The 21,435-nt window shown below is 41.2% G+C and overlaps 1 protein-coding gene across 5 annotated transcripts in view; it reads right to left on the reverse strand.

Annotated features, from left to right (window-relative positions):
* Positions 1 to 2,561: 2,561 nt before the first annotated feature.
* Positions 2,562 to 21,435, reverse strand: part of SENP1 (SUMO specific peptidase 1) — a 59,872-nt gene continuing 40,998 nt past the window's right edge. For all 5 annotated transcript variants that reach the window (XM_067696338.1, XM_067696337.1, XM_067696333.1 and 2 more), the window contains 5 exons: positions 7,848 to 8,051; positions 6,900 to 6,979; positions 5,892 to 5,976; positions 5,273 to 5,368; positions 2,562 to 4,320 (listed from right to left, as the gene is read on the reverse strand). In XM_067696338.1, coding sequence (XP_067552439.1) covers positions 4,258 to 4,320; positions 5,273 to 5,368; positions 5,892 to 5,976; positions 6,900 to 6,979; positions 7,848 to 8,051 — 528 coding nt within the window. In that variant the 3' untranslated portion in view covers positions 2,562 to 4,257. The remainder of the gene's footprint in view (positions 4,321 to 5,272; positions 5,369 to 5,891; positions 5,977 to 6,899; positions 6,980 to 7,847; positions 8,052 to 21,435) is intronic.

Below are 21,435 nucleotides of genomic sequence, written 5' to 3' on the forward strand. Positions count from 1 at the left end.
TGTTTAGTCAGTCACCCCTACTCCTCCCTAGCAGGCCAGAGAGAAGCAGCTTGCACTCCTGGCCTGGAAAAAAAGCACCAAATCATTCACCTGCCTTCACTGGCAACACAGGTCTCAGTCCATTCTTGATGTAAAGGACAGATTACAATACATATGCCATGTGGAGTTGTATTATTTTCTAAGCGCTGCAGATGTCCAGATAAGAGATTTTAATGTAATCAGGGAAGGCTTCAAGGAGGTGAGATTTGGGTGTGTGTGCGCTGTGTATTCTTGAAAGCAGTAAGAGTAAATTGGATGAGGGGTGCCCAGCAGGTTGAAGACTCTGGGCTCCTTGTGTGCCTCTCCGCGACAACTTTCCTTTCCCAGCACTAAAGTTCTGCGAAGGAAGGAAGGACAATCTCCAGAAGTCAAGCAGTTGATGGTTACTCCTCAGTTCAGAATGGAGAAAAGTCAGCAGCTATGATCTGTTCCATTAGGAAAGACTGACCTGCGCCTTAACTCTAAGATCAAGCCAGTGTTAACACTGGCCTTAAACTTGACTTTGAATCTCTACCTTGCCCAATTTCTATTCCAAGCAGCATTATGACCCTCAATAACATTTCAGAATCTTAGACTTTGACCAGACCCTGGACATCTGGTTCAACCACTCCCAACTGGAATTCTCCCCACCCTCTCCCTGACAGGCCAGAGAGGCAGCCTGCACTAAGGTTTCCTCGAGGTTTATCTTGTAGCTAAAAGTCTCCTAGTTTCCCATTTCTCTCCCACAGGGGATGCATGTCTAAGTACTCTTCTCTTAGTGGTGACCAGCATAACCCCATTTACCCTTACGTTACGTCACTCCCCACCCCCAAAGCTGGGAACAGGAATTATGGGCTCTTAAAAGACAGATACTAGGATTCAGCACAGGTGAAATAAGGCCTGCGCTATTAGGAAAGCTGTTGGGTTGAGCCTTACTTGTCCCTTCCCAAATTTTAGGATGAATTTGAAGCTGTGGACAGATTGCTCCTGGGTAGGGAAATATGGCCACTTTGCCAGGAGCTCAGCATGTAGTCTGAGTCAACAACAGGGCCTGATAGCATTTCACGTCCTTTTCTGACTCTCTTGAGTATGTGAGCTCCCAGGATGAAAGCATCATATTCCACCCTACCTCAACCCCCCTGGCCCATCCAGGTGGAGCAAAGGAGAAGACAAGTGCCGAGTGTCAGTTGTCTCTCTTACTCTGGGTTAAGACATATTTGAGAGCTGGAGGGATGGCACAGGAGAAGGACCAGAAGCTGAAACGTTAAAAACATTGGGGCTCTGAAGTGAACCCTCTCTCTCTACCCACTAGAGCCTTTTATGGGCCACGTAGAACCAGGTGGCGATGGACAGACTATGGAATATGGCTGCTGGCAGTGCTTTCCCAGGCAACCTGTTTCTATCCCAGAACACTAAAACTTTGGGGCTAATCTTGCTAGGGGCAGTGGGTAGAAGAGGCTAGCACAATTACAAGGGCAAAATAAGAGAGAAGTTGATACCACAGAGAAATATGTAGCACCTCATATACAGAGGAGTCAGTTTACACAGTCTCCAGGCCAGATGAGGGAAAAGCGCTTACATTCAACCCTAAACAGGGCTGCCGGGAGCAACGGTGGGTCCCAGGTGACAAATGGAATGGAACTAGCCTCTGTGCCTCGCACCATGTATCCTCAAATGGGCAGGAATGGTCTGATTTTCTCTGTACAGGGTCCAGGAGTGATTGTTCAGACTGGTTTCTGCTGAAGGCTTCATATCTGGCATCTAGAGCTTATCACCCATCAAGTGTTCCTTTTTTTAGGGGAGGCAGGTAATTATGAGCACTGGACACAGAGGAGAGGGGAAGATCAGAGAAAAGGAAAGCAATAGGCTTTAGTTTAAAGCAGGTTAAACAAGACATTGGTAACATGCCCTTGGCCATGGAATACAGGAACGTCCTAGTTTTCCCCCCTGTCATCAAGGTCCGCCCTTAAATGAAGAAGAAAGTTTCCAGATGCTAGTCCTGCTCTTCTTGGGCAGCTCTCTGGAAAGAATGGCCCCCACTGTGTTAAGTCTACTTGGTTCCCACCCTGGACCACAACCTGTGTCTCAGCCTGGCCCACTCATGCAGGGCATCTCAGGATCACTAACTTCACCTTGTACAAAACTGCACTGGTCAGAAAGTGGGGCCAAATTCAGACAGGCTTAACAATTCCTTGTATATTTTTCAAAGTGCTTTTGTTGCATGTTTCATTTTCTGCTGTACATGGCAATAAATATTTGTTGCTTTGGTCTGTACAAAAAGTCTGTGAGGAAGGTAAGACAGATGTTATCTAAATGGACAAACAATAAATACACAGAAGTATCTTGTTTTGAGTCCCCCAGACAATAGCAAGAGTGCCTGAAAAACTCAGGTCTTTTTGATTCATGGTCTAAAATCTATACCATATTGTCACCTTTCAAGTTGTCACTTAAATACATTAAGTACCAAGAATCAATGTTCAGGAGTCCCACAATGAGCCTGCATGCCATAGCTCTCTAAACGAGAATGTGAAAGTCCCAGGAACTCATATATAGAAAGCTATTTATTTCCTATAGAAAACACCAAAAAAACCCAAAACAAAACAAAACAAAACAAAACAGGCAAGAAAGAAAGAAGAAAAAAAAAGAAAACAAACAAACAAAAGGTGGTCTTCCCCCTAAAGGCAGGCAGTATGAAAAACGTAGGACATCTAGTTGCTGGAGTGGAAAACAGTAACATTCAGTTAACAATGGAATATTTAAAAAAAATAGTTTTCTTTTCAAATTGTAACCTGTGGTAACACATAGAAAAATGTACTAAACAAGCTTGATATAAAACAGAGTAAAATTTTCAAATAAGCCCAGGGAGAAAGCACAATGTTGGAAAGGATGAGGTACATGGGAAGAGAAGAAAAGATTTCGTACAAAACTACCTATTACAATACAGAAAAAAGTATAAAATGTTCCTATTTTGGAACTTAAGTACAAAATGACACTGGCATTGGATCATTTCACTATCTAGCCTGAGGAGCGCTCAGAGGGTGGGGAGATGCCACATAGAACAAAAGGAATAGCAGTTTTTCATTCTCAGGTTGATCAGTACAAATTCCACCCGTTTTCCAGTTGAAAATCTCGCCTCCCTCTGTAACCTCTACCCCTAAGCCAAATCCATCCAGGAATCAAAATATTCTGTTAGGAAGTCCACAAACACCCTACACATAGGGGCTGGGATCTGTGCGTGCTGGAGCTAAATTTGGAAAATGGTAATAAACCTACAGGCTAAAATGGTGAACACATTCAGCCTTCAAAAAAAAAAACAAAAACATATCCCTGTGAAATATATATATATATTAAATTCTCTGTGGTTAGAAACATATTTAAACTAGCTAGCCACAGACCAAACTAGACCTGCATTCATCCAATGCTGGAATTTTATGCTAAAGACTGAGGTCCTTCTTCTTGGTCAGAAGTAGGTAGCAGTAAAAGTGGTGCCTTGTCGCTCCACTAAACCGCTCCCTGGGTGGGTCTTCCCCATATCATGTGTTGTGAGCACATGCAAGCCTCTGCTTTTAAGGAAAGGACTGCCTGGGACTTTGGGGTCCATCCAGGGCTCACGTGTTGTGCCTCAGGAGAGGAAGAAGCTACAGATGATAAAACAGCCTTGTACAGAAGCAGACGGATTTTACAAAGGGGCATATAAATAGGAAAAGTCCTGGAGGAGGGAATTACGCAGGTGCCCCAAAGTCCAGTTTACAGTCACTTTCCCAGTGACATATCTTGAAAATCCTGTGTTTATGTATGTGTGCGTGTATATGCTGGTGGTTTTCATCCCTACCTTTTTGCCCACGTCCTTTCCTACCTCTTAGTAAGGCCTAACAACAAGAGTTTACATGAAATCAAGAGTCTTTCCAAGCTTCTCTCAGGCCCCTAATTAGAGACTGAGTGAGGCTGGAGCCCTTTGAAAATAAGATGGCAGAACTGAAGAAGTGAAAAGCAGTCTCTCTCTTCAGCTTAGGGATGTCCCTCACCCCTTTCACAGCACCAAAGTTTCTTTGCAAAAATAGTATCTGAGATACAAAAGGAAAGGCAGATGTGCTTGTGAGTGCATCTCTCCAGGGCCTGGTCCAGGATCAAGAACTTTACAAGAACAGAGGGTTGGGAGCAGCTGTTTCCAAGGTCTCTGGCCGTAGACAACAAAGAGCTGGTCTCCCACAAGTCCACGTTTGCTAATTGAGACAGTCTTCACAAGAGCTTTCGATGGAGGATTTCCCAGACCATCCGCTTCCGGAAGTAGGGCATGTGTTGCTGTAGGGACACAGAGACACCCTTATTTTCATTTCTTGTATGCAGACCTAACACTCCTTTCCGTCTTGAGGTTTTCAACTAAAATAACCTCAGTTGAATTTCTGATCTTTCAAATGGCTCCTTCTTTATCACATGTGATTTTTTTCTTTCTATTGCTTTTTTCTATTACTATCTTTATTGCTATTTTCCATTGTTGTAACCTTAGAAGTTTTGTTGGGCATTGCCAGGAGTCCCCAGGGTACACCCAAATGTCTCCAAGAATTTTGAGAACGGTGTCTATCAAGTCTTCTATGTTAAACTTTTAAAAGGATATGAGATCCGAGCTTGAAAACCAAAAACTCACTTTTTACAGGAGATGTTATAGGAACTGCAAGAGTGAGCTCCACCCAAGGGCTATGGTGGAAAAATCTTGTAAAGCCATTGATTTAAACAGAAGTAAAGAGTTAAGTGAAGGACACAGAATAACCCCTAATCTCTAGTCTCAATCCACCTTGGTCTCCGAAGGACCACATGGACAGAAATAAACAATCACAAACTATAAGAAGACTGACCAGCTGCATCAAGTGAGGGGCAGCGGAAGAGGGCAGCATAACAAATTATACTAGATCAAGGTGTGGCCTGTTCCAAAACTTAACTGCTACCCAAATAAAGGGAAACTATAGGAAACTTGCTCTGGTCCCAGTTCTCTGCTTCTCACAGGATTTGAGGTAGGTGGGAGAGATGGGCGGAGAAGAAGGCTCTGCCCATACATCACAATATGTGATATATGGTAACCCAGGATGTGGCCTATCACTACCCTTTTTCTTGTGAGGCGGCACAGGCAGTAACCACCCGTGTCATGAGCCACAAGCTGAAGCAGAGCCCCTAAGTGGAGCAAGTGGAGGGAAAAACATCTATCTGGCAGCCTGGAGACAGGGTGGTCATAGAGCTCCCTCCTGAAGGCTTGGCTCACCTGTGTGAAGTTGATTGGTCTGTCTTTGGTAATGCAGTCAGCATATTTGCAGGCAAACATGCCACAGTCGCTTCCATTCATCTGCTGTGGAATTTCCTGAAAGGCCAAAAACAATAAAAAAAGTGACATCCTTCCAAGCTTCCTTCTTTCTTAGATTATAAATAAGAGCCAAAGGATATAAATTTTACAGGTTTCCCTGAATTTTGAAGAGATGACCCTGGTCCCCCACTCAGAACAACAGAGGCTCAGAGAAAAAAATTCAGCATCTCAGTCCAGCCTGTGTATTTCATATTAATCACACAGGAGACTATCTTAGATTTCCATGACACCCAAGGGTGTAAAAGCTGGCCCCTCCCACAAGGGCCAAACAATCTGCAAACATTTCCCACAGATGAAAGTTTAGCAAAATAGCTGGGCGTTTATAAAACCTAGTTCTTCATAAGAAACACAATACTAGTTTCCCACAGATAGCTTACTCTATCTTCCCCAAGGAACCAAACGACCAAGCTGAGGTGAGGCTAGACACTAACACAGAAGGTCTCTGGGGACCAAGCAGTAAAATCCTTTTCTTTCTAATACCCTAGTCTCAGGATTTCCATCTCATCAAGGAGAAATGTACCTGGCTTTTCTTGCTGAAGAGTTGCCAGCCATTGGTGTCAAACTCTTTCCTTTTCTTGTCAATGCTTTCTTGCTTCAGGTATTGCCTAAAGGTATTGGGAGAGAATGAGATGAGCTTGGGGAGCAGTGATGACAGCTGCCACTGCAAGAATGGGGTTGACAATCCTTAGGAAGTTTTCTTCTGCGCGTCTAAGGAAACAGTATATACTACTGGGCAGGGAATCTTTGGACTGCTAAGCTTCCTTTGGAGGTCCCATAATTCAGGCCTGCCCTGTCAACCCAAGAGAAGCATGACATCTGCCTTTGATACCCAGGCTCTTTCTACCTACTGTCCGTCCTGAGGAACAAGTTCTGATTCTTCTCCTTGGTTTATATGGGCCTACAGAACTCAATCTAATGGAAGAAAAATGTTTCTCCAGCAATACTGAGGTATTTATTTATTTATAGTCTTGATTCTCCTGCGTGAAAATTCAATCCAAATCAACAATTTGTTGAGTGCATACCTCATATACAGCACTCTTCTCAAGTGTGAACTGCTCACCATTCTGGAACCCAGCCCCCTCCTGGTTGCCAAAATGGTACAGTGAGGAATAGACATTTTGGAAAGAGAAACAGATGGGATATAAAGAGATTTGCATTCTGGTTCCCAGTTGAGCCACTAACTAGTAGGACCTGAGCAAATGTAAGTCACCTCTGTGGGTCTTGGTTTCTTCATCTGAAAATTTAGGAGGTTGGAGTAGATGATTTCTAAGTAGTTTCTATATCTATATGTATATATCCACTCTATATTTAGAGCACTGGGACAGTAATTATCCCCATTAGGGTGTATTTTTGGTATTATATTATTATTAAACTTTACTTACTTAGATGGAAAATACCCATTCTTATTCAAGATAAAGATTTCCTTTATTAATCACTACATTGAAGGGATCAGAGAACTGAGTTCAATAGCTGGAAAAACATAACATATACCCAACATCAAACCCTTTGTCCTCAACTCCCTACTTACAAGAGGATCCTGCAGGCTTCATTGTTTATCCCACCCATGGAGTCGTAATAGGTAATATTCTTCTTTCTAAAGTCTACAACCTGGGAATTAAAAAAAAAAAAAATCTGTGTTTATGAAGTGAAGAAAACTGGTTTCTCAGCTTTTTCCTTCCCTGGAGTTTGGAACCTCCTGCCAGATTTCCTATGATATCATGACAAGTCTGATGGATGCTTAGCGTTATACCATGCTTAATCTGCAGAGGAGAGAAGAACAGGGGGATTATTTACTCAGAACTGCGATGGGGGCTAATTGACTGGCGGCTCCAGTAATTGCCCTGAAACCTTTTTCTAGTATTCAGGTTCTCCATCTGCACTGTGGGTAACAGTGAAGAAAAAACATGCTCTTCAGAGAACGAAAGTTGAGTGAGATAATGTCCATACATTTTCTGAAAGATGGTAAAAGAGTCTAGGTTTTGTTTCTTTACTTGGAGAATTTCCTTTTGGCTTATGCTTTTCAAAGGTAACTCAAAACAGACTGTGAAATACTTTTTATACTTTTATTAATATATTAAGCTCATGTATCCATGTTCTCAGAGTCATAAAAAATATTAAATTACCAAGTATGCAAGACAAGTCATGATTAGGCAGAAAATAAGTCATAGAATCTGAGTTGGCAGCATCAGTAAGAAGTCACTTTTACTCCCCATGCCTTGCCTTTAGCCTGCTTTGACTTATAACTCCCTTTTTAAATATTTCCAGAAAAGGAAAACTCCACAGCTTTCTTCCAAGACTAAGTATCTCCCACTCTTGACAGGGAGTTCACTGATCTATCCAATTTTTAGACAACTAAATGCTACTTTTTCTGTCAGTCATCTAGTGAAAATGTAGAACTAATATTCACTACTCTCTGTGTATTCTATAATTACATAGATTTCTTTTAAATTCTATCAGCAATAAAAGAGGCACTCACAGCAAGACACCAGTGCACTCCCAGGTGAATGGGCACCAAAAGAATGTCAACAGAAAAGACATCCACTTTCTTGGTCCAACGTTTCACTGCTTGATAACCAGCCGTTTTTAACTTAGTGAAAAAAAAGGTATTAAATGCATGCACGCTTGGCAATCCCTTCTCTTTACTTCGCTCCATCAGCATATTCATGTAGAAATTGATGATCTGTGGGAAGAAAGTATATGTATTAAACTAGATACTCCAGCCTTTCAAAATAGTTTTGTAAGAAGGAAACACAGTTGCTATATTGCACAGCATAGGTTAGTTTCCTAATCAATTCAATTATGACTTCAACACCCAACAGCCTCATGTCCCTGTATCAAATTCTGACTAGAAGGGAGGAAGGTGTTGAGGTGGTTAGAAAGAGTGAAAACAGAAAAAGCTGATGTGTGTGTGTGTGTGTGTATACACACACACACACACACACGTGTATATATATGGGTTCGGATACATATGGGAAGATGTTGGTCGGATTTGTAGAAGACTGAAGATCAGGTTAAAAAAACTGGAAAATGAGGAGGAAGGGGTGGTACAAAGTGAGACTCAGAGAAAACGAAAGGAAGGAGTACAAGCAGTTAAATGAGGTACACACTAGCAGTTCCTTTAATCTATCGGGACTGTGCGAGTAATTTAAATAAATCCTGAGCTCAGAGTCTAGTGTTAATAAAGCTAAGATCAGTAGTTCAATCCTTCTATGTAGGTCTCCTGATTCTGCACAAAGATAGAAAATTCTACTCCATGACTAAGGATTGCATTTTCAGCCTAACAAGCCACCTAGCAGAAGCAAACTGTTTTGGCCTCAAGTAGAATTGAGTGACAGAATAAACCATCAACTATACTGGAAAAACATCTCTAAACTGGTAGTAGCTCAGCAATGTCACCTTTATAGAGGCAGACATGGATACAGTATAACCTACATTACATGAGACCTGAAAGTAGAATGACAAACATGAAGAGTAAAGTTCTCCCCCAGAACCTACATGGTTAGCTGCCTCATTTTTGTTGATTTCATTTATGCCTTCAATATCAAGTACAAGTGAAAGAAATTAAAATGCTTGATACAGGAGATATGTTAATGAAACTATGTGTTCTCTAACAATGACTATGTTGTCCATGGTTCCTTTAAGTCCAGGACTCCTTGGTACCAAAGCTTGAAAGTTACTGTGCCGGAAGTTACTGCACACTTACTTTATGTGGCCAGCTGAGGTCAGGCCAGTGTCTGTCAACTGCAAGGAATGAATGGGCTAACTGATCCAAAGCTTGGAAATATGACTAAGAAAACAGGCACATTTTTCAGAATGCTTTTTGGGGAAAGGGAAAACACCACCGTCCTTTGACAAATATTTACACACTAGAATGCCAGAGCAGTGAGCTACTGCCCAATAGTAGGCAACTACATGCTGGGGAGGCAGCAGGGAACACTGCCAGGAACACACCGGAGCATGGTCTAGACCAGAGAAAGGGCCTATAGATGAGGATGCCTAAGCAGTTGCAGGGAAACCACATTCACCATGAAGCAGAGCTCTGAGGGTGGTGGGAGGGAGAGCCAGGACTGAAGAAAGACACTGTTCTTCCTGCATCTCTGAAGACAGAACAACAGGCCCAGAGGACTCAGGTTGTGGTTAATTCTCTGCTGAGTGATGCCCAACAGGTAACTGGAGCTCAGTTATTTACAATAATGACAATGAATTACACAATTAGGATCACAGATTTCTCCAATCCACGTTTTTAATCTAACCCTGCCCCCGAAGATAATGGTGCTAAAGGATGCTTCTCGGCTTGTGAAGGCAGCCAGGAATGCAGGAGGATCTGCTCAGCAAGCACAGATTTCACAGCTATAATCTACGTCCTCTAGTGAGAGAAAATCAGCAGGAAGGGACTGATTCCTCTGGCATTCTATCCCACAATATTAGCCATGCTATGAGGCTAAATAAACCCTTCAATCCAGGGGGTGAAGTGAACAGGCAGACAACCTGTCAGTCACTGTAAGCCAAACCCTCCAAGGGGGCAGACAAGTTATGTATTACAACAGGCAACAAGGACTTAGGACGGAAGCAGAAGAAATCAGAGAGAGATAAGGATAGCCAAGCACATGAAAGCCACGGAGATATATCTCCCCCAGGTGCCCATCAGAGGGGTATACCACCTTTGGGATCATTACCCTGAAGTGAAAAGTATGACATAAATGAGTGTCATGCTACACATGACTATCCTATTTTTCAGGAGGAAAGAGTGCCAGAAACCAATTAAGTTTAGCTGGACCTACACAGACTGAGCTGTTTGGCTTCTTATTTCATTTTGTTATTTTGAGAGAGTGGACTTATAAAGCTAAAGACCAAGCCAGCTGAACAGGAACAGAGACCTAGTGATCAGGACACCACACTAAGAATCCCTCTTCCACTGCTTCAGTTCTGCCTCCAACCAAGGTTTCTCCACTGAGAGGGAAATGGCTTCCTCCAAAGTCAGCTCATTAATTAGCTCTATGGAGCGGTCTGGGTTCTTTTTCATTTCTACTGTATCTCAGTAGGAGGGAGTTTAGTGGCTTCAATGCTCCCTCCCATTAACTGAGGACATGTAATCTGACATCTGAGGCAGAATTTAGATCCGAGTTTTTCTCCTCAGTTTTTCAGCTCTTACTCTATACAAATGAGGAAAATCGCCATAGTTCAGCCAAGACACAATCATACCAAAAAAACAAGCTAGGAGTTAGGAGAACAAAAAGAATCCTACACGTCATCTCACAGAGGGCTGAAGATAAAGGAAAAAGAAATGAGAGAAGGGATCACAGTGCTTCAGATGAAAGAGGAGCAGTGATGGTCAGAGCGTTTGCTTGTATTTTGTGAAGACAAGGGTCCCTCCCCTTCCATGGTGAGAGCCTTTCTGCACACAGGACTCTCTTAGCTTCAGAAGATCTTCAATTCCCTTTGGAATAGGGGGCTAGGAGTAATAAGTCAGCCCTGTGCCTACTGTTTGTCTTGCACTTGTCCCTCTTTTGGGGGCCCACACTTGCCTCTGCTTGCTGCAGCTCCTGGTGCCTGAAGAGCCGCCCTTCCTGCTGCCTTCGCAGCTTTGGCCATGAGTGCCTACTTGTCTATGCAGCCCTGTCTGGGGGTGGAATGGTTGTTTATAGTGTCTTATTCCTTTGTGATTTTATTTGAAGAGCTGCCAGGTTGAAGCTGAAAAAAGCTTCTCTTTAAAAGAAAAGCCTACCATGTTTTCAAACTAAGGACTCAATCCTTTTCCTGTATGCTACCACAATGACATAAATGACTGTTATTTGTATCCTCCTTCTCACGCAGTAAACCAGCCAAACTATTGTTTTTTCATGCATATAGAAGTAAAACATTTCACAATACAATCCTGACTTTAACCCTTTCCAATTTCACACTTTGAACCCTTATAATTGACTTAGGAAATAAATGTTCTAAAAGTCCCGAGCATGACAGTGTTCCTAAGCAGAGACCAAGATAACTTTCAGGGGGGAAAAAAGCTGTTTTCCTATTTTACCCCTCCAGATTTTCCCCTCTACATACTCATTCTGAATTTTTTTTTTTTTTAAAGATTTAATTGTATTTATTTTTGGCTGTGTTGGATTTTCGTTGCTACGCACAGGCTTTCTCTAGTTGTGGCGAGTGGGGGCTACTCTTCCTTGTGGTGCGTGGGCTACTTGCGGTGGCTTCTCTTGTTGTGGAGCACAGGCTCTAGGCGCGCGGGCTTCAGTTGTTGTGGCACGCGGGCTCAGCAGTTGTGGCACGCAGGCCCTAGAGCTCAGGCTCAGTAGTTGTGGCACACGGGCTTAGTTGCTCTGGGGCATGTGGGATCTTCCTGGACCAGGGCTCGAACCCGTGTCCCCTGCACTGGCAGGCAGATTCTTAGCCACTGCGCCACTGGGGAAGTCTCCCTCATTCTGATTTTTAAATTAGACTTATCCTTGTCAACCAGAAAACCCGAAAGACTAACCAAGCAACAACCCCTGAATATTATGAGTCAGAAGGTCACTCACTCCTAAAAAGATCTAATCTAATAATATTATAGAAACCAAGAAGGCAGACTTCAGGTAAGCTCTATGTTACTGCATCCCTCACTATGTCCAGGATTTTTCTCACATGCAAATTCAAGTAATAAATTATTAGAATTACTGCCAAGGTTTTAGAGAAAGAGAGGCAGGCAACATCTATTTTTATGGAGTCATGACAACTGTAATTATTCTCCCTGTGACCTCATATAAATCCCTGGTTTATCAATAGGACTAGTTCTACTAAGAAACACTTTAAAGAGGTAAACTATAATGACGTGGAATCTTCCCATGAGTCATGTTAGAAACACTATAACTTCCATTCTGGTCATTTTATTCCACATGTTAGAGTGCATACCATATCGTAGACCCCATCATATTCACTTAACTAATTTATCTCATTTTGTCTGATTTTTTTCCCTTCTTACGCAGTTTTTATTTCCTAAGAAAACCTACTCCCTGTGCTAGGTTTGTCTAGTAGGGCTTAATGTTTGGCAAGATGTTTCCTCTCTTACCAAGCATCACTTAAATTTAACTTCTCCTTGGAAACAGTTAATTATTGAGAGAGAGGTATTGAAATCTTCAACAGTAATTATAAATTTATCTATTTCCCCTTCCAATTTTCTCAGTTCTTACTTCATCTATTTTGAAGTTCTGTTAGGTGTGTACATATCTAGGTTGTTAATCCTCTTGATGAACCTACCCGTTTACCATTATGAAAAGTCTATCACTGGTAATATGACTTGCTCTGAAACCTACTTGGTGTGATATTAATATAGTTACTTCATCTTTCCTTTGTTTAGTGTTGGCACGGTATATTTTTTCCATCCTTTTACTTTTAACCTATATGTGTCTTCATATTTAAAACAGGTTTCCTGTAGACATATTTTTTAACCTAATCTGACAATCTCTGCCTTTTAACAGGATGTTTATACTGTCCAATACGGTAGCTACTAGCCAAATGTGACTCTTGAGCACTTGAAATATGACTAATGCAAGTTGTGTTGTAAGTGTAAAATACACACATTTTAAATAGAAGGTAAAATACTCATTAACAATATTTTCAGATTTCTTACATGCCAAAATAACATATTTTGGATATATTGGGTTAAATATAATGTATTATAAAATTAGCTTTACCTGTTTCTTTTTACTTTTTTTTTAATGTGACTACTAGAAAACTTAAAATTACATAGATGGCTCACATTATATTTCTACTGGGTGTGCTGGGTTAGGTCATTTGCATTTAATGTGATTACTGAGATGGCTGGTTTTAAATCCACCATCATGTTCTTCTTTTACTATTTGTCCCATCTGTTCTTTGTATCCTTCCTCTTTCCCTGCCTTCCTTTGGATTGGGTATCTTTTAATTCCATTTTATCTCCATTACTGGCTTATAACGATATCTCTTTGTTTTTGGTTTTTGTTTTTAACTGGTTGCTCTAGGATTTATATGTCTTTAACTTATTGTAGTCTACCTTCGTATAACATTATACCACTTCATGTATTGTATAGGAACCTTAAACAAGTATGTACTTCCATTTTTCCCCTCCTTTGTGTTATGATTGTCATATACTTTACTTCAACATGTTATAAACCCCACAGTATGTTGTTTTACTTTTGACTTGTCAATTGTCTTTCAGAGATATTAAAAACTGAGAGCATTTCCACTGCTCTTCACTCCTTGTGTAGATTGAAACTTTTACCTCATATTTTTCTTCTGCCTGACAAATATCTTTTAACATTTCTTATGGTAGAAGTCTGCTGGTGATGAATTCTTTCAGCATTTGTTTGCCTAAAAAAGTATAGCCTTATTTTTTGAAAGATATATTTGCTTGTATAGAATTTAGGTTGCCAAGCTTTTTTTTTTTCCTCCTTCAGAACTTTAAAGATGTAGCTATATTGTCCTCTGGCCTACATGGTTTCTGACAGATCTTTGTTCCTCTGTACATGATATGTCTCTTTTCCTCTGGTTGCTTTCATTAGTTTTCTCTTTATCAGTGGTCTTTAGCAATTTGATTATTATACATTTCACTATGGTGTTTCTTCTACTTGAGGTATGCTGAATTTCTTGGATCTGTCAGTATATTTCCAGATTTGGAAAATCTTCCACCGTTATTTCTTTAAACATTTTTTCTGATACCACTTATACCCCACCTTCCCTTCTGGGACTTCAATTACATGCTTAGGCTTGACACTGCCCCAGAGCTCACTAAGCTCTAGTCATCTTTTCTCAGCCTTTTTTCTATTTCATTTGAAATGGTTCCTATTGCTCTATTTTCAAGTTCACTAACTGTTCCTTCCACAGTGTCTAATATGTTAATCTCATCTCATGTACTTTTCATTTCAGATACTGTATTTTTCATCTCTAGAAGTTCAATTTGGGTCTTTTATATTTTCCATTTTTCTCCTCATAATGTCCACTTTCCTCCACTTTCCTGAACATGTGAATATGTTTATGATATCTGTTTTAATATCTTTCTTGGCTAATCCTATCATTTTTGTCTTTTCTGGGTATTTCTATAGTGACTGTTTTTCCCCTTTGTTATATTTTTCTTCTATTTGCATGCCTGAGAATTTTTAATTGGATGATAGACATTGTGAATTTCATGTTGTTGGGTTTTGTTGTTACCAGAATTTGCTGTGTTCCTTTAAATATTGTTGGGCTTTGTTCTGTGATATAGTTAAGTTAGTTGAATCAGTTTCAAGCTTTCAAGACTTGTATTTAAGCTTGTTACCATGGGTTCAGGTGGCCTTTATTCTAGGGTCACTTTGGCCCCACTCTTGAAGCAATGCCCTTTTGAGGACTCTATTCAATGCCCCACAACTTTTCTACTCTAGATGGTTGGGACATGAACTATTCTTGGCACCTGTGTTAGCTCTCAGGCTTGTTCTCATTCCTTCTTCCTGGTGGTTCTTTCTCCAGGCTCTGGTAGTTTCTCCCCATATATGTACAGATCAGTACTCAGCCAAAGATTTGAGAGGGGCCCACTGCACATCTCTGGAGCTTTTTTCTCTTTGTTCAGCAACTTCCCCTCCAGTATTTATCTCACAAACCTTAGCCACTTTGGCCTCCCTGAACTCTGTCTCCTCCACTCACAAGACTGCCAGGCACTGCCAGGCTTTACCAGCTCTCTCCCCTCAACACACCACCCCAGTAAGCTGTGGAAATCATAGGCTCATCCTTTCCATTTCCCTTCTCTCAGGAATCACTGTTATCCAATGTCTGAAAATTCTTGCTTGATGTTTTATCTAGTTTTCTCGTTAAGTTGAAAGAGTAAATCTGATCCATTTTATTCTATCAAGACCAGAAGAAGTCCGATTCATTTACTTGTATGCCTAAATAATTTCCATGTATTTCTAAATTTATCTGATGCTTTATAAAACAACTTTTAGGCCCTCTAAGAAGCAGAATTAGCAGGCCATAAAGAGAAACACAAAGCCTAAAGTAGTCCTCTAACCTAAAATCTTAGACTTGGATTCCAGAAGTTATTCAACTCAATCTCCAGGAAATAATAATTTCTAGTACTGACATACACTTAAAAATATTTCCTTTTGTTTAACTGTGACGTTAAACTGTGACTTTCAATCTACTTTTGCAACTAATTCCTCCTCTCTTTAACCCTGTCTTCCTTCCCTTAATTAGGAATTTCTTTTAATAACTAATCACCAGACCTGGTAAAGAAATCCCCGTCTATATGTCATTAGCTTTCCAGCCTCATTTTCTATTCTTTACAAGGCAGCCACTTCCCACATTCCAATTTTGAGAAGTTTCATTTTCTTATAGGAAGGTAAAATGTTAATCCTGTCAATCATTAGTCCTTTGAAGCTGTATAGAATTTAAGTATTCAGCTATACAAAAATCCATTCTTGGGCTTCCCTGGTGGCGCAGTGGTTGAGAGTCCACCTGCCGATGCAGGGGACGCGGATTCGTGCCCGGTCCAGGAGGATCCCACGTGCTGCGGAGCAGCTGGGCCCGTGAGCCATGGCCACTGAGCCTGCGCGTCCGGAGCCTGTGCTCCGCGGCGGGAGAGGACGCAACAGTGAGAGGCCCACGTATGGCAAAAAAAAAAAAAAAAAAAATCCATTCTTAAAAACATGTTGGGGGCAGCGGAGTCGAGATGGCATACTAGGGGGACGCAGAATTCATGCCTCCTCACAACTAGGGCACCTACCAGGCACCAATGGGGGACCATGGACACTTAAGGGGGCGGGAGGAACCCCCAGCAACTGGGTAGGACGTGGGTCATTGGGGGAAGGAAGGGGGAGGAGCAGTGGAGGCGGGATGGGACTGGTGCCCCGAGGGGTAGCTGAGGGAGGAGAAGGGGTAAATCGGGGAACCACTGGGAGGGTAGAGGATCAAAATGGAGTGTGGCCAGGTTTCCGCTGCCCACTTGAACCCCCAGGAACCTGCTGAGATCCCGGGCCTGGTCCTCTGCCCACTGAGGCCCCCTCCAGCCACGCGGGTCCTGAGGGAGTGGGAGGGAGGGAAGGGGGAGCAAAAGTTAAGGCCGGACCTCCAGGACCAGCACCCTTGAGGGGTGACTGGGGGAGGGGAAGAGTTCCTACAGCCAGCGGGACCCACCCACGGTTAGGGGTCCAGGAGCAACAGGAGACCCTGGGGGAGACGGTGGGGGAGGGGCACGAAGGAACGGAGCCATTGCTCACCCTGTCCACTTAGGCACCAGGAAGCCTGCTGGGCTCCCGGGCCTAATCCGCTGCCCTCGGAGCCTCCCTCCTGCAGTGCAGAGCCCAAGCCCCGCCCCTACACCCCCACCCAAGGCCTCGACTCTACACTCGGAGACCCCCTCCAACGAGCTGGGCCTAAACCCCACCCACACACCCTCACTCAGCGCCCTACCTCCAAACTACGGAACTCCACACTCCTGAGGCCCTCCTTTCGACATGCTGCCTCTCCTCTTCCCCACAGGTCCTAAGCAGAGGCCACGCCCCACACTTAAATGTCACCCACGTAGGCCCCACCCCATGCTCAAATGTCACCCCCCACCCGCCTAGGTCCTGCCCCACTCTAAACACCGTCCCTGCCTAAGTGCCAACCCAGCCTAAACTCCGCCCCCATGGCCAAGGCTTTTTTTTTTTTTTTTCCTTTTTTTCTTTTAGATTGGGGTTCTGTTTTACCTTGTTGATTCATTGTTGTTGATTCTTTTATATTTTTATTTTTACTAATAAATCTTTTATTTTTCTAATTTTATTTTATTCTTTATACTTTGTTAGTGATCTCTCCTTTTGGCTTGTCCTCCACCCCTGCCTTTTCTTCCTTTTTTCTGTTGTGGTTTTATTTTGCCTTGTTGCAGTTATTTCAATTATACTTTAACTTTTCCTAATATATTTTTTATCTTTCTACTTTTATTTTGTCTTTTATTCTTTGATATTGTACTGCTCCTTTTTTTCTTTCTTCTTTTTTTTTACCGTGCCACAAACCTTGCGGGATCTTGGTTCCCAGGGTGGAGGTTGGGCCCAAGCTCCCGTAGTGGGAGCTCTGAGTCCAAACCACTGGACTAACAGGAACCTCAGACCCCAGGTAATATTAATCAGAGTGAGACCTCCTGGAGGTCCTCATCTCAACACAAAGACCCAGCTCTATCCAACTGCCTGCAAACTACAGTGCTGGACGTCTCAGGCCAAACAACCAGTAAGACAGGAATACAGCACCAACCATCAAAAAAAAACAAAAAATGAAACAACAAAACAATATGTTAAAAATGAAGGAGCAAGGTAAAACCTACAAGACCAAATAATGAAGACGAAATAGGCAAACTACCCGAAAAAGAATTCAGAGGAATGATAGTAAAGATAATCCAAAATCTTGGAAACAGAATAGAGAAAATGCAAGAAACATTTAACAAGGATCTAGAAAAACTAAAGAGAAAATAAACAGTGATGAACAACACAATTACTGAAATTAAAAATACTCTAGAAGGAATCAATAACAGAAGAATGGATAAGTGAGCTGGAAGTCAAAATGGTGGAAATAACTGCCAGGGAGCAGAATAAAGAAAAAAGAATGAAAAGAATTGAGGACGGTCTCAGAGACCTCTGGGACAACACTAAACACACCAACATTCGAATTATATGGGTCTCAGAAGAAGAAGAGAAAAAGAAAGGGTCTGAGAAAATATTTGAAGAGAGTACAGTCAAAAACTTCCCTAACATGGGAAAGGAAATAGTGAATCAAGTCCAGGAAACACAGAGAGAACCATATAGGATAAACCGAAAGAGAAACACTCTGAGACACATATTAATCAAACTATCAAAAATTAAATACAAAGAAAAAATATTAAAAGCAGCAAGGAAAAAGCAACAAATAACATACAAGGGAATCCCCATAAGGTCAACAGCTGATTTTTCAGCAGAAATTCTGCAAGCCAGAAGGGAATGGCAGGACATATTTAAAGTGATGAAAGGGAAAAACCTACAACCAAGATTACACTACTCAGCAAGGATCTCATTCAGATTCGAGGGAGAAATTAAAACCTTTACAGATAAACAAAAGTTACGAGAATGTTACGAGAATTCAGCACCACCACGCCAGCTTTACAACAAATGTGAAAGGAACTTCTCGAGGCAGGAAACACAAGAGAAGGAAAAGACTTATAAAAACAAATGCAAAACAACTAAGAAAATGGTAATAGGAACATACATATCCATAATTACCTTAAATGTAAATGGATTAAATGCTCCAACCAAAAGACATAGACTGGCTGAATGGATACAAAAACAAGACCTGCACATATGCTGTCTACAAGAGACCCACTTCAGACCTAGGGACACATACAGACTGAAAGTGAGGGGGTGGAAAAAGATATTCCATGCAAATGGAAATCAAAAGAAAGCTGGGGCTTCCCTGGTGGCACAGTGGTTGGGAGTCCGCCTGCCAATGAAGGGGACACAGGTTCGTGCCCCGGTCCAGGAAGATCCCACATGCCGCAGAGCGGCTGGGCCCGTGAGCCATGGCCACTGAGCCTGCGCGTCCGGAGCCTGTGCTCCGCAACGGGAGAGGCCACAACAGTGAGAGGCCTGCATACCGAACCAAAAAAACAAAAGAAAGCTGGAGTAGCAATTCTCACATCAGACAAAATAGACTTTAAAATAAAGGCTATTACAAGAGACAAAGAAGGACACTACATAATGATCAAGGGATCAATCCAAGAAGATATAACAATTGTAAATATTTCTGCACCAAATATAGGAGCACCTCAATACATAAGGCAAATGCTAACAGCCATAAAATGGGAAATCAACAGTAACACAATAATAGCAGGGGACTTTAACACCCCACTTTCACCAATGGACAGATCATCCAAAATGAAAATAAATAAGAAAACACATCTTTAAATGACACATTAAACAAGATGGACTTAATTGATATTTATAGGACATTCCATCCAAGAACAACAGAATACACTTTCTTCTCAAGTGCTCATGGAACATTCTCCAGGATAGACCATATCTTGGGACAACAAATGTGTTGGGACAACAAAAGCCTTGGTAAATTTAAGAAAATTGAATCGTATCAAGTATCTTTTCTGATCACAATGCTATGAGACTAGATATCAATTACATGAAAAAATTTGTAAAAAATAAAAACACATGGAGGCTAAACAATACACTACTTAATAACCAAGAGATCACTGAAGAAATCAAAGAGGAAATCAAAAAATACCTAGAAACAAATGACAATGAAAACACGATGACCCAAAACCTATGGGATGCAGCAAAAGCAGTTCTAAGAAGGAAGTTTAGAGCAATATAATCCAACCTCGAGAAACAAGAAACATCTCAAATAAACAACCTAACCTCATACCTAAAGCAATTAGAGAACGAAGAACAAAAAAAACCCCAAGGTTAGCAGAAGGAAAGAAATCATAAAGATCAGATCAGAAATAAATGAAAAAGAAATGAAGAAAACAATAGCAAAGATCAATAAAACTAAAAGCTGGATCTTTGAGGAGATAAACAAAATTGATAAACCATTAACCAGACTCATCAAGAAAAAAGGGAGAAGACTCAACTCAACAGAATTAGAAATGAAAAAGGAGAAGTAACAACTGACACTGCAGAAATACAAAGGATCATGAGAGATTACTACAAGCAACTCTATTCCAGTAAAATGGACAACCTGGAAGAAATGGACAAATTCTTAGAAAAGCACAACCTTCCGAGACTGAACCAGAAAGAAACAGAAAACATAAACAGACCAATCACAAGCACTGAAATGGAAATTGTGATTAAAAATCTTCCAGCAAACAAAAGCCCAGGACCAGATGGCTTCACAAGCAAATTCTATCAAACATTTAGAGAAGAGGTAACACCTATCCTTCTAAAACTCTTCCAAAATATAGCAGAGGGAGGAACACTCCCAAACTCATTCTAAAAGGCCACCATCACCCTGATACCAAAACCAGACAAAGATGTCACAAAAAAAGAAAACTACAGGCCAATATCTCTGATGAACATAGATGCAAAAATCCTCAACAAAATACTAGCAAACAGAATCCAACAGCACATTAAAAGGATCATACACCCTGATCCAGTAGGGTTTATCCCAGGAATGCAAGGATTCTTCAATATATGCAAATCAATCAATGTGATACACCATATTAACAAACTGAAGGAGAAAAACCATATGATCATCTCAGTAGATGCAGAAAAAGCTTTTGAGAAAATTCAACACCCATTTATGATAAAAAGCCTCCAGAAAGTAGCACAGAGGGAACCTACCTCACATAATAAAGGCTATCTATGACAAACCCACAGTCAGCATCGTTCTCAATGGTGAAAAATTGAAACCATTTCAACTAAGATCAGGAACAAGACAAGGTTGCCCACTCTCACCACTATTATTCAACATAGTTTTGGAAGTTTTAGCCACAGCAATCAGAGAAGAAAAAGAAATAAAAGGAATCCAAATCAGAAAAGAAGAAATAAAACTCACTGTTTGCAGATGACATGATACTATACATAAAGAATCCTAAAGATGCTACCAGAAAACTACTAAAGCTAATCAATGAATTTGGTAAAGTAGCAGGATACAAAATTAATGTACAGAAATCTTTTGCATGCTAATACACTAATGATGAAAAACCTGAAAGAGAAATTAAGGAAACACTCCCATTTACCACTGCAACAAAAAGAATAAAATACCTAGGAATAAACCTACCTAAGGAGATAAAAGACCTGTTTGCAGAAAACTATAAGACACTGATGAAAGAAATTAAAGATGATACAAATAGATGGAGAGATATACTATGTTCTTGGATTGGAAGAATCAACATTGTGAAACTGACTATACCACCCAAAACAATCTACAGATTCAATGCAATCCCTATCAAACTACCAATGGCATTTTTCACAGAATTGGAACAAAAAATTGCACCATTTGTATGGAAACGAAAGACCCCAAATAGTCAAAGCAATCTTGAGAAAGAAGAACTGAGCTGGAGGAATCAGTCGCCTGGACTTCAGACTATACTACAAAGCTACAGTAATCAAGGCAGTATGGCACTGGCACAA

The sequence above is a fragment of the Pseudorca crassidens genome, chromosome 11, assembly GCF_039906515.1.
Source record: "Pseudorca crassidens isolate mPseCra1 chromosome 11, mPseCra1.hap1, whole genome shotgun sequence".
Classification (NCBI taxonomy): Eukaryota; Metazoa; Chordata; class Mammalia; order Artiodactyla; family Delphinidae; genus Pseudorca; species Pseudorca crassidens.